The sequence below is a fragment of the Pituophis catenifer genome, unplaced genomic scaffold, assembly GCF_029215685.1.
Source record: "Pituophis catenifer annectens isolate HBS135680 unplaced genomic scaffold, rPitCat1.0.hap2 SCAF_6, whole genome shotgun sequence".
Classification (NCBI taxonomy): Eukaryota; Metazoa; Chordata; class Lepidosauria; order Squamata; family Colubridae; genus Pituophis; species Pituophis catenifer.
The window spans coordinates 96,034,238-96,045,825 of NW_027256886.1; the positions used below are offsets into that span (position 1 = coordinate 96,034,238).

The 11,588-nt window shown below is 39.0% G+C and overlaps 1 protein-coding gene across 2 annotated transcripts in view; it reads left to right on the forward strand.

Moving 5' to 3' along the window:
* Positions 1 to 11,588, forward strand: part of MYOZ1 (myozenin 1) — a 39,290-nt gene that overhangs the window by 15,709 nt on the left and 11,993 nt on the right. For both annotated transcript variants that reach the window (XM_070945687.1, XM_070945685.1), the window contains one exon: positions 1,531 to 1,712. In XM_070945687.1, coding sequence (XP_070801788.1) covers positions 1,533 to 1,712 — 180 coding nt within the window. In that variant the 5' untranslated portion in view covers positions 1,531 to 1,532. The remainder of the gene's footprint in view (positions 1 to 1,530; positions 1,713 to 11,588) is intronic.

An 11,588-nucleotide genomic window follows, 5' to 3' on the forward strand; every position in this document is an offset into this window, starting at 1 on the left:
TCCCTTGGGATCGCCGCCCCATCACCTGTAAAGAGCCGCCTTTACAACTGAAAGGCGGCTCGAAAAAACTCCATTTCCATGTGGAAATGGAGATAGAGCTGGCGGGGGCAGGTAGAGCTCTCTGCATAGCCCCAAAAGTTTTTTTTTACTTTTGGGGACGAAGCAGATGAGGCTCCCTATTTCCCTCGCCGCCGCTCCGGGCTTTGGGAGACCTCTGCCCATGCAGAGCTAGGCGACAAGAACAAGCCTACAAAAATTAACAGAACAATTAAAAAGGATATGAGCTGGACCTGTGACCCTGAATCGCAAGTATTTCATTTATTTTACAACAGTTATTGAAGAAGGAAAAGGAAAAGGAAAAAAAGAATTTTTAAAAATGGCGACTGCCGAGGCTTGAGAAGGGGCTGAAAGGGAGAGTCCTTCCGTTTCCTATTAAGATACAAAGTAGCGGAATAAATACTTCTGGCTACACTTGAAGATAAAGCTCTATTTTTGTGTTTTTCTCTTCCTGGAGATCTGATATTGATCTTGGTTGGAAAGAAGGTTTTTTTTCTTCTTTGCCTCTCTTTTCTTTTTTTAAAAATAGTTTGTCTGTGTGGAAATATGGCATTAAAGTTTGCAAAGCCGGACAAACAAGCAGTGGGGGGGGATTCCCCCATTAATAAATTACGTGAACAAGTTTTAAAGCTCCAGTCTCAGAAAACTGATTTTAATATAATTGAATTTCTTTTGGAGGAGATTGTAAGAAGGGATGAGATTGTGAATCAGAACTTTGAAAAATTTAAGCAGGAAATTAAAGAATTAGTGCAATTAAAGTTTGATACTCTGGACCGAAAGATTATAAAAATGGCTAATGGCTTTACAGAATTTATGATCAAGTTGGATGCAAATATTAACTTATTAGAGTCTAAAGTGGAAGAAATTGAGGACAATTTGGACAATAGAATACAAAAAATTGAAAATGATTTGACAAACACTCAAGACAATAGCTCAGAAGAAAAACCTAAAATGGAGGCTGATCAAAAGACTTGTAATGCAGAAAACATGCAACAACGGATTGAAAGAGAAGTTTTAATGATGCAATATAATTTTACTGAATAGCCTAAATGGTTCTTAATTGGGATTTTAAATTTTATAGACTTGGGGGTTTTAAATTGGGAAGCCAATGATTTAATTCTTTTTAATTATCTTAACTTTTGTATTGTATGTATTTTTAATTTTGGCTGTTCACCGCCCTGAGTCCCTTCTGGGAGAAGGGCGGTATACAAATTAAATTAATAATAATAATAATAAAAGGAAGGGAATGGGAGAAAAGGCTTAACAATTCCAGAATGTGGTGGTTTTCTCTTACAATTCCATCCTCGGGCATTAAACTCCTTATGGAGTGTATTCTGTTAGGGAAAGCAAATTTTAGTAGTAATACTAAGTAAACAGAGGTTGTTGAGTTGTTCTAGTGGCCTTGGCTGAGGAATTGCAACACAGGTTAAGTTTTGCTGCTTCTATAATAGGCTTCTTTTTGTATTCCTTCAGTCATGCCGCAAGAAGGGTCCAAGCTGAACCTCGGGAAGAAGATCAGCATTCCCAGGGATGTGATGTTAGAAGAACTCTCTCTCCTTACCAACAGGGGATCCAAGATGTTTAAACTTCGACAGCTGAGAGTAGAGAAATTCATATATGAAAATAACCCTGATGCCTTCACCAGCGATTCTGTGGTAGGTACAAGCAGGTACAGGAATGGACAATCTGGTAAATTTATATAGTCAGGCTGGATCTAGGTAATATATATTTTTATTTATTTATTTTTATTTATTTTTATATGCCGCCCTTCTCCGGGGACTCAGGGAGGCTTACAATGCGTTAAGCAATAGCCTTCATACTTTTGTATATTTTATACAAAGTCAGCTTATTGCCCCTACAAACAGGGTCCTCATTTTACCCACCTTAGAAAGGATGGAAGCTGAGTCGACCTTGAGCCTGGTGAGAATTGAACTCACAGTAATTGCAGGCAGCTGGATGTTAAATGCTGCCTTAGTAGGAGGCATTAGCCTCCTACGCCACTCAGGCTCCATATATGCAAATGTAAAGAGAATTTCCATGTGTAATACACTCTTAACTTCTTTTCCATACCATAAAATTCCTAAAAGAGAAAAGTTGGAATAGCTGCATAAAACCTTTTGACTGGTAGCTCTAAGACCTGTCCTTTTGAAAGCACCTAGAATTGCATTTGGGGAAAAATAGTAAATTTGTGTGCATCAGAAAAGGAAAGCATGTTTCTATATTTTCTATCCTTCCATTTTATTCTGTAGTTCTGATACATTGTCAGTGGAGTACAAAAACTGCTTTTGTTTTTGTTTTGTTTTTCATTCATGGATCTTCCTCATTAGGTGGGGACAAAACATTGTTCAGTTCAGCAGAAACAATTTCTTACTTTTTTAAGATTTGGCAGGACATGAAACATTTCTGCAAACTGCAATCAGTTCAGAGATGCAAGCAGGGGTGGGATTTAGCCGGTTTGGAATGGTTTGGGCAAACCGGATGTTAATTTTAATCTGGTTCACCAAACCGGTTGTTCTAAGGACTGGCTGATCACACCCACCCTGACCCTCCCCTCCCAGGAGTCTCCATGCGGCCTGTTTTGAATGCGAGGTAAGTGCAGGGATCGCGCAGAGGCTCTGGGAGGGTGAAAGACAGGCCCATTTCCGGCCTCTAGAGGGCCTCCTGTGCCCAGGGGAGGTTGTTTTCACCCTCCTGGAAGCTCCAGGAAAGCCTCTGGAGGGCAAAAAATGGGCCTCCCAGAAGTCCAGAAACGGGCCTGTTTCAGGCCTCCAGTGCCCGAGGTAGGACATTTTCACCCTCCTGGAGAGTCCAGGAAAGCTCCGGAGCTACGCCCCCCCCCCCAGCCGTGGTGCAGCAGGCCATGTAGGCCATGCCCCCATGGCCACGCCCACCCAGCAAGTGGGCAGCGAACCGCTTGTTAAATTTTCTAATCCCACCCCTGAATGCAAGTCTTATCTGAATTAGAAATTAATTTTACAAAATAATTGTGTTCACGCAACATTTAATCAAGTGAGATAAAAATCTAGCAGACACATCCACGTAACTTGTTAAGCTTGGCCCCTGTGAACCTTAATTAGGGTTTTGTGACTAGCATGTTGTACAAACCAGACCTATTTGATTGGTTTATAATGTAATATTTCATGTGAACCTAAGTAATTATTTCTTTCACAAACCCAGTTTAAACATGTGGTTGAATGCAGCTATTAAAAACTCATCAATAGAAATGACACTTCTAAGCTGATGACATATTTTAACTTGTTATTTGGCCTTGTTAAAGTAATCATAGGAATATGTAGGAAAGGTTGGCTCTTCCTTCCTTCCTTCCTTCTTTCCTTCCTTCCTTTTCTTTCTTTCTTCATTAAGTGTTGTACTTTATGATTCTTGATGAACATATCTTTTCTGTTATGTACTCCAAGAGCATATGTACCAAAGACAAATTCCTTGTGTGTCCAATCACACTTGGCCAATAAAAAATTCTATTCTATTCTATTCTATTCTATTCTATTCTATTCTATTCTATTCTATTCTATTCTATTCTATTCTATTCTTTCTTTCTCTTTCTTTCTTTCTTTACTTCCTTCCATCCATCCATCCATTACATATGCAGCTTTTTTCTAAAGTGTTCTCCCTTTATTGCACTCCCTCAGTGCAATAAACTGCAGTTATTTGTTTTTTGCTTTCTGAATTAGTCTAAGAATAGTAAAGGAAAAAGAAGGCTTTCAAAGGATGAGAAAAGATGATGTCTGACAAAGATGCCCAAAGACAAGAGAATTCAGAGTTCTGTGTTTCCTGTTTCTCTCTTTATTCAGGGAAAAGTTTGTTTAGAGAGCTATTATAAGGTAGGGCTCCCAATCTGGCTGCAAAAAATCTGATGCCAGATGAAACTGCAGCAAAGAGTCAAGAGTTTTGTTTTTTTGCTTTTTTGTGGTCATCTGGATTTTCACAGATAAGTTCTGGTAACTCTCTTATATAGGTTGTTGACTGAATGGAATATTATTAAATGCAGATTCATTTTCCTGCATTCCTGCTCATTTGAATAGCCTTTCAGTTGAATAGCCACTCTGCAACAGATGGTGAACCTTAAATGGGGTACGAACCTCTGGTATTTCACCCAGTGAAGCAGGAAAAGTCCCATTACCATAGGATTCCCATACCTCTGTGGTGCAAGAGAGAGAGATGAAAATACTGATTCATGGACAATTCATTCATTTCCAAATAGCACAAAATTTCAGCAGTAACTGCTGATAGAACTATTTCCTTATGAGCAGTGGTGGGTTTCAAATTTTTTTACTACCGGTTCTGTGGGTGTGGCTTGGTGGGCGTGGCTTGGTGGGCATGGCATGGGAAGGGTACTGTAAAATCTCCATTCCCACCCCACTCCAGGGGAAGGATACTGCAAAATCCCCATTTCCTCCCAATCAGCTGGGACTCAGGAGGCAGAGAATAGATGGGGGTGGGGCCAGTCAGAATTTTTACTACCGGTTCTCCGAACTACTCAAAATTTCCGCTACCGGTTCTCCAGAACTGGTCAGAACCTGCTGAAACCCACCTCTGCATATGAGGCAAAAGCATTGGAAATTGTTGAAATATGGTAGTTGGCATAAAGTTTTAATATGTTTATATTAAAACTTTAAATATTTTCAACATATTGGAATAGGCAACTGCAACCTCATAAATCATTATGAAGAGTATAAAAATAAGTAGAACTTCCTTGCTGCCTCTATTCACAGTACTTTCTAATCTCATTGTATATGGTGTGTCCATCACTGAGGACCTATGCTAATCAGAAGCCATAGAATTAGCATTTTTATTTAGTTCTAGGGAAATATATACATTACAGGTAGTCCTCGACCAATGGCCACAATGGAGCCCAAAATTTCTGTTGCTAAGTGATTTTGCCCCATTTTACAACCTTTCTTGCCAGCGTTGTTAAGTGAATCACTTCAGCTGTTAAGTTAGTAACACAGTTGTAAAGTGACTCTGACTTCCCCATTGACCTTGCTTGTTAGAAGGTTGCAAAAGGTGATCACATGACACTGGGACACTGCAACCGTCATAAATATAAATAAATAACTAAGATGCCAGGTGTGTGAATTTTGATCATGTGATCAGGGGATGATGCAATAGTCTTAAGTGTGAAAAACCGTCATCAGTCATTTTTTTCACTCCTGCTGTAACCTTGAATAGTCACTAAATGGACTGTTGTACGTTGAGGATTACTTGTACAGTACTACCTAGTAGCAAGCGTAGGCCTAGCAATATGTTCCATGTATGTGCTTATGCCCATGGAGAACCCAAATTACACATGCACCAAAAGTAGACTAAATGAATTACTGGAAGAAAATGCAAAGGGTCTGGAGGCAACTCTAGCCACTCTGAGACTAAACCTACAAGACAAGAAACTCCAACCTAAGCAAGAACGGTTGCAGGAATTGTCTAGTCTACTGAAAAGAAGGACTGTGGTGACATGATAGCAGTGTTCCAATATTTAAGTAGCTGCTACAAAAAGAGGTGAGTTCAACCTATTTTTCAAAGCACCAGAAGGCAAGACAAGAATCAATGGAAGGAAACTAATCGAGGAGAAAAGCAACTTAGAACTAAGGAGAAATTTCATGACAGTAAGAATAGTAAACCAGTGGAATGGCTCACCTTCAGAAGTTGTGGGTGCTCCATCACTGAAAGCTTTTAAAAAGAGACTGGACAGCCGTTTGTCTGAAATGGTATAGGATCTCCTGCTTGGATTAGACTCCAACTCCCCTTCCAACTCTGTTATTCTACTATTATGTTACTATTATGATGTTAATCATTCTTGGAATGATTCACCAATGTGAATCATTCCAAGATTGCAGCAAAATATATATAAAAACTCTAACTCTGCTGCTTTCCAGATTTTTACAGTCCAGATCTTAGGAAGTACTGCACAACCATCTTTTGGTAGATCAAAATCATACTTATGCTGAATTTTAATGGAGAGCAAAAAGAATTTTGAAATATGTGCAATTTATTAACTTTTTATTCTTATTCATAAAATATGTATTTTTGGACTGCTTGATTGCTGAATTATTCTGGGAATTATTCAAATGAATGAACACAAGAAACATGACAAAATCAGAGAAGTACAATAGTTGCTTAAAGGACAAAATCCTTTTCCCCACATAACACACAGCATAAATGGACATCAAAATCATGTCTCCAGGCCAGATTTTCAAGGCATGATGGGGCAATCCAAATCTTGGGGGAGGGGGAAGTACTTTTCCTGATGACTTATTATTTATTTATCATATTTATATAGCTGCCCATCTCACAGAAAGTAACTCTGGGCAGCAGGCAACAATTATGCAACTACCCACTTCTTTATGGATTTGGGGGGGACTCAGGAAATACTGTCTTCCATTTATAACCCTCCATATTCTTTTTGACTATTTCTTTAATATTATTTTCTTTCCACAGGAAAAAAAGTATTTATTTGCCAAGTTCCTTTTCTTTAGTCAAAATGAAACAGTAGCTTAAAAATAATAAACACAGAAAGAACTATTCAAAAATAATAATCTGAGCACACAACTCTCAGTGATGCCCCCCCCCCCCCCCCCGGTTGCAGGTACACATGTCCACATTTGAAAACTTAGCCCAAAAATTCCTGCCTAAACAACTTCCTAAATAGTAACCATGAACTTAATTTGGGGGGGGGGAGTTAGTGTGATGGGAAAGGAGCTTCAGCAATGGCTGCTCACTTCTCAGCCGTCTTCCACTTCTCAGCCTTCTTGCAGGGGGTGGGTGGCACTCTTAACATACTTTCTCTACTGGCATATCTTGGGTAGGCAGCTTCTATCTGGAACCAAAGGATTTCTGGATATCTGGGTCCCAAGCCATTTATGATTGTGTAAGTTATTACTAGCGCTTAAACTGCACCCAGAAACAAACTGGCAAGTAACACAGCTCCTATATTATGTGACAAGCCTGGGATTATCCTCTTAGTATATGGCAGCTGTGCTTGTGTATAACTGAAATTTCTGGGTGGTCTTCACAGGCAATCCCATTCACAGCACCTCTGTTCAGGAGTGACAAGGGCATGATTGACCGTTGCCAGGGCCTCTTGTCTCAGGGACTCCTAGCACTAGTGCACCAGGCAAAGCTGGGCACCTGCAGAAGCTGTAAGTCCAGCAGAAACCCTAGATAAATGCCCTTTGGGGAGCACAATCCCATCAAGAACTATTGTCGGGATTGTCTCACAATTGGTTGGTTTTGAATTAACAGAAACAGAAAGTTCACAGTCACTGCATCTTGTTTGGATCAAGTCTAATCATATTAGCCTCAAATCTAGATTCTACCATTTCTCCCATTTGGTTTTAGGTAGAGAGGTAGAACTAGCTATCATCTGAATATTGATCATATTGTATCCCAAACCATCAATCAATCTCTCCTGGTGGGCATGAAATAGAATAGGAGAGAATCCAGCCTTGGGCCACCTGTATTGCTGGGCTCAAAGGCATGATCTCGCTTCCCTCTCCCAGACTTACTGAATTGCATAGGAGTCATACCCACTGACAACTAGAGAAAGATTATCAATATAAAGCATACATTTAATTCTTGGAATTTTATTTTTTGAATTTACTCACTACAATATTATGAAATTATTGTATAAGGATACTAAACTATAAAAGAATCCTATAGATTATAATGATAATGTATCCTATCATATTCATCACAGGCAATACATATTTCTTTTAGATATTTACAATCCTATAAGAGCCAAGGAAGCTTGAAGCACTGGACTCAAGGGCAAAACTGTATTTTCTCTTTGGGGGTGTGGAGGGCAAGGGCTTGTTTCCTGTCTTTGATAGAGTGTGGGGATGCTATGGACACAATATATTTTGATTTCAGCAAAACATTTGACAAAGTGACACTAATCGCTCTCAACCTACTCCATTCCATTGTCCCGTCCTGATTTGGTTACTACAGTATGCCTCCCTTTAGGCTGTCTGCAGTGCAGATGCTGGAGCTGGCAGCATTAATGGTGATATAAAAATACTTGGATGCCTATACTCCTAGAAACTTCTGACAAAGATTCATTACTAACCAGACAAGTTAGCTGGTTTTCTAGATAAAGGTGGTTGCATTTAACAGCACTTATTTTTATTTACAATTCAAAAGCTGTAGTTCTTCCATTCATGATGGAAAAAAATTCACTTGCAATTCTGTACTCACAGACATAATGCCATTAAACACAATTGGCTTTTTGTCTCAGTAAATGTATATAAGTTTGCATGAAAAAATGTTTTAAACAGATAAGGGAAAAATAGTCGATAGTATTACAGGCAAAAAACATTGTAAAAGGTAAATTCACACTTTTATTCTGTTTAATATCTGATGACCACATGGTGTCACCCACAAAGTTTTCTTGGAAGCAATACAGAAATAAGAAAAGACCCTTAACTTTCCTTAATTTCATAGCATTACTTGCACAATATTATACAGTATGCATCTGGAAAAAAACTGTAAAATAACCTCCCCTATACACTAAAATAACTAAGAAAGCATTGAAGTAGTTGAGAAGGCTGACTGTTGTTAATAACTTAGAGAGTAAGCCCTTACTCAGTGGGGTAGAAATAGAAACACACTCAATGGCCTCAATCATGAAAGGCAGTCATGCTATCCTGTCAGTGTAGCAGACCAGTCTCTCTCTCAGAGATGGCAGGACCCAAGGATTCCTTACCATCTCCATCTCTTTGAGAAGGATCATCTTCCATGGCCTAATTGGAAATGTTGGAAGTGAAGGGAATCCACTGCCTTGTAATGGCAGGAAATTGGTCACCTTTGTGATTTTTGTGTGGAGCTACGAGAAGTAAAATACCTGGCTTATGTCTGAAACAACATATGTCTCTCAGCCTGGTTATTTAATGACTAACTCAAACTCAGTCAAAACATGACAAAAGTACTAGATTTTAATGCATGAGGGTTAAACATGCAGTTGGGCTTCTGTGTTCCTGTGGCAATTCCTAGAATTAAATGTGTCTATAGAAATAAAAAGAACATTTTGCTGTAGTTGGGAAACTACTCCTGGCATATAATTTGGATCATAAATCACTCTGAACCATGACTGGTTAATATTTGTTTGTTTCTATGTTAACAATTATAATACTACTCTTCAAATTAAAGTTTTTCCCGCAAAGGCTTAAACACCTAAAGTCAGTTAAAGTTAAAATGTACTTAACAATGTCTATGTTCACACAACTAATCAATCACATGCAATAAAGTTGTTTTCTGTCAAACTACAAATGAATTTGTAAGACTGAGTGGCTGTGGCTTCCGGCGTCCCGGTATAATCATCTGGTGCCATCGCTGACTATTGGGGGTGAATCTTTGCCCCCCACAGAGAGGGCTCGCAATCTGGGTGTCCTCCTGGACTCACGGCTGTCTTTAGAAGAGCATATGACGGCTGTAGCCAGGGGTTTTTTTTATCAGGTTCACCTGATCCACCAGTTGCGTCCCTTTCTGGACCGGGAAGCCTTGCGCACGGTCACTCACACCCTCGTCACCTCCCGTCTGGACTACTGTAATGCTCTCTACATGGGGCTCCCCTTGAAGAGCACTCGGAGGCTCCAACTGGTCCAGAATGTGGCCACGCAGGTAGTTATGGGCGCACCTCGTTACGCCCATGTAACACTTCTCTTGCGCGAGCTGCACTGGCTCCCAGTGGTCTTCTGGGTGCAATTCAAGGTGTTGGTCACCACCTTTAAAGCGCTCCATGGCATAGGACCAGGATATAGCCTCTCACCGACCAGTCCGCTCCCACAGAGAGGGACTCCTCAGGGTACCGTTGGCCAAGTTATGTCGGCTGGCGATACCCAGGAGGAGAGCCTTCTCTGTCGGAGCTCCTGCCCTTTGGAATGAATTGCCCCCGGATATTCGTAACATCTCTGACCTCCGGGTCTTTCGCTGTGCCCTCAAGACCCTACTGTTCCAACAGGCTGAATGATTTTAAACTGGGTTTTAATATTGGGTTTTAAAATTTGGCCAAAACTATTTAATGATTTTAATTAATTTTAACTATGATATTGTATATTTATGTTTTTAATCTTGGCTGTACACTGCCCTGAGTCCTTCAGGAGAAGGGCGGTATATAAATAAAATTATTATTATTATTATTATTATTATTATTATTATTATTATTATTATTATTATTATTATTATTATTATTATTATTATTATCTTGGGCATTTTAAGTTGCACAATGCAGCTACAGTTCAAAGCTGAAATACATACACAAAAGGAGTTTCGTGAAGATTGTTTTTCTGAGAGGAGACCATAAACCTAGTAATCAGATAAAAAGTATTACTCCTTTTTCTGTTGAGGTTATCTTTTCTTTTTATCTAGCTCACAATTTATAACCATCATCATCAATGTGGTGAGAAAGCGTGAGTACAGCTTTGCCAAATGCATCTACAAATCACTGTTTGGAAAATCTGTTGGTTATATTAATTACTGGAAGGATTTGGAATGTTGTATGTGAGTGATTCTTTTTCCACCTGCCTTGGGTCTCTCCCAGAACTCCATCATGTTCGAGGTCCTCCTTGAACTGTGGAACAGTTTGAAAAACCTTTTTCTGGGGTATTAAATATTCCACTAAATTTTGTCTCATGTACACATCTTATGTCTCATGTCCATCTCTTCCAATTTTATTAAAAACAATAAAAACAAGACAGGCTGCTTCTTTAAAAACTATTTAAATGCAAACTATTTTATATTTGCTGTTATTTTGGGGGTGTTTTTGTATTTTGTTTAATTTTGTGGGCCATCCAGAGTCATGGAAGTGAGATGAACAGCTATATAAATTTAATGAAGGATAATAATCATAATTTCATCAACCTTGTCTGCCATTAAAACAAATGTAGAAGAGTACAGGTAGTCTTCTACTTATAACAGTACGTTTAGTGGCTGCTCGAAGTTACAAAGGCATTGGAAAAAAGGGATTTATGACCTTTTTCACACTTATGACCATAGTCACATGATCAAAATTCGGATGCTTGGCAATTGGCTCGTATTTAGGACCGTTGCAGTGTCCTGGAGCCATATGATCCCCTTTTGCAATCTTTTGATGAAGCAAAGTCAATGAAGAAGCCAGATTCACTAATAACTGTGTTACTGTCTTAATAACTACAGTGATTCCCTTAACAAATGTGGCAAGAAAGGTCGTATAACGGGGCAAAACTCATTTAACAAATGTTTCACTTAACAACAGAAATGTTGGGCACAATTGTGGTTGTAAGTCAAGGACTACCTGTACAGGACTAGAACTGAACTTTAAAGAACCACAATCAATAATTCCTCCACTTGGAGCATTCTTCGAATAAAGTGTCAAGGAGACTATATATTCATATGATCATTTAGCTTGTTAATGAAAATATCAGTAATAGTTATCATTACTTTAAACATATTAAAATCCATTTTTAAAAATATGAAATTTGCATTGGAGTTGACTCAACTTTAGTCTCTTGCAAAATCCAGAATTGCACCATGATTTGTGTCATGCA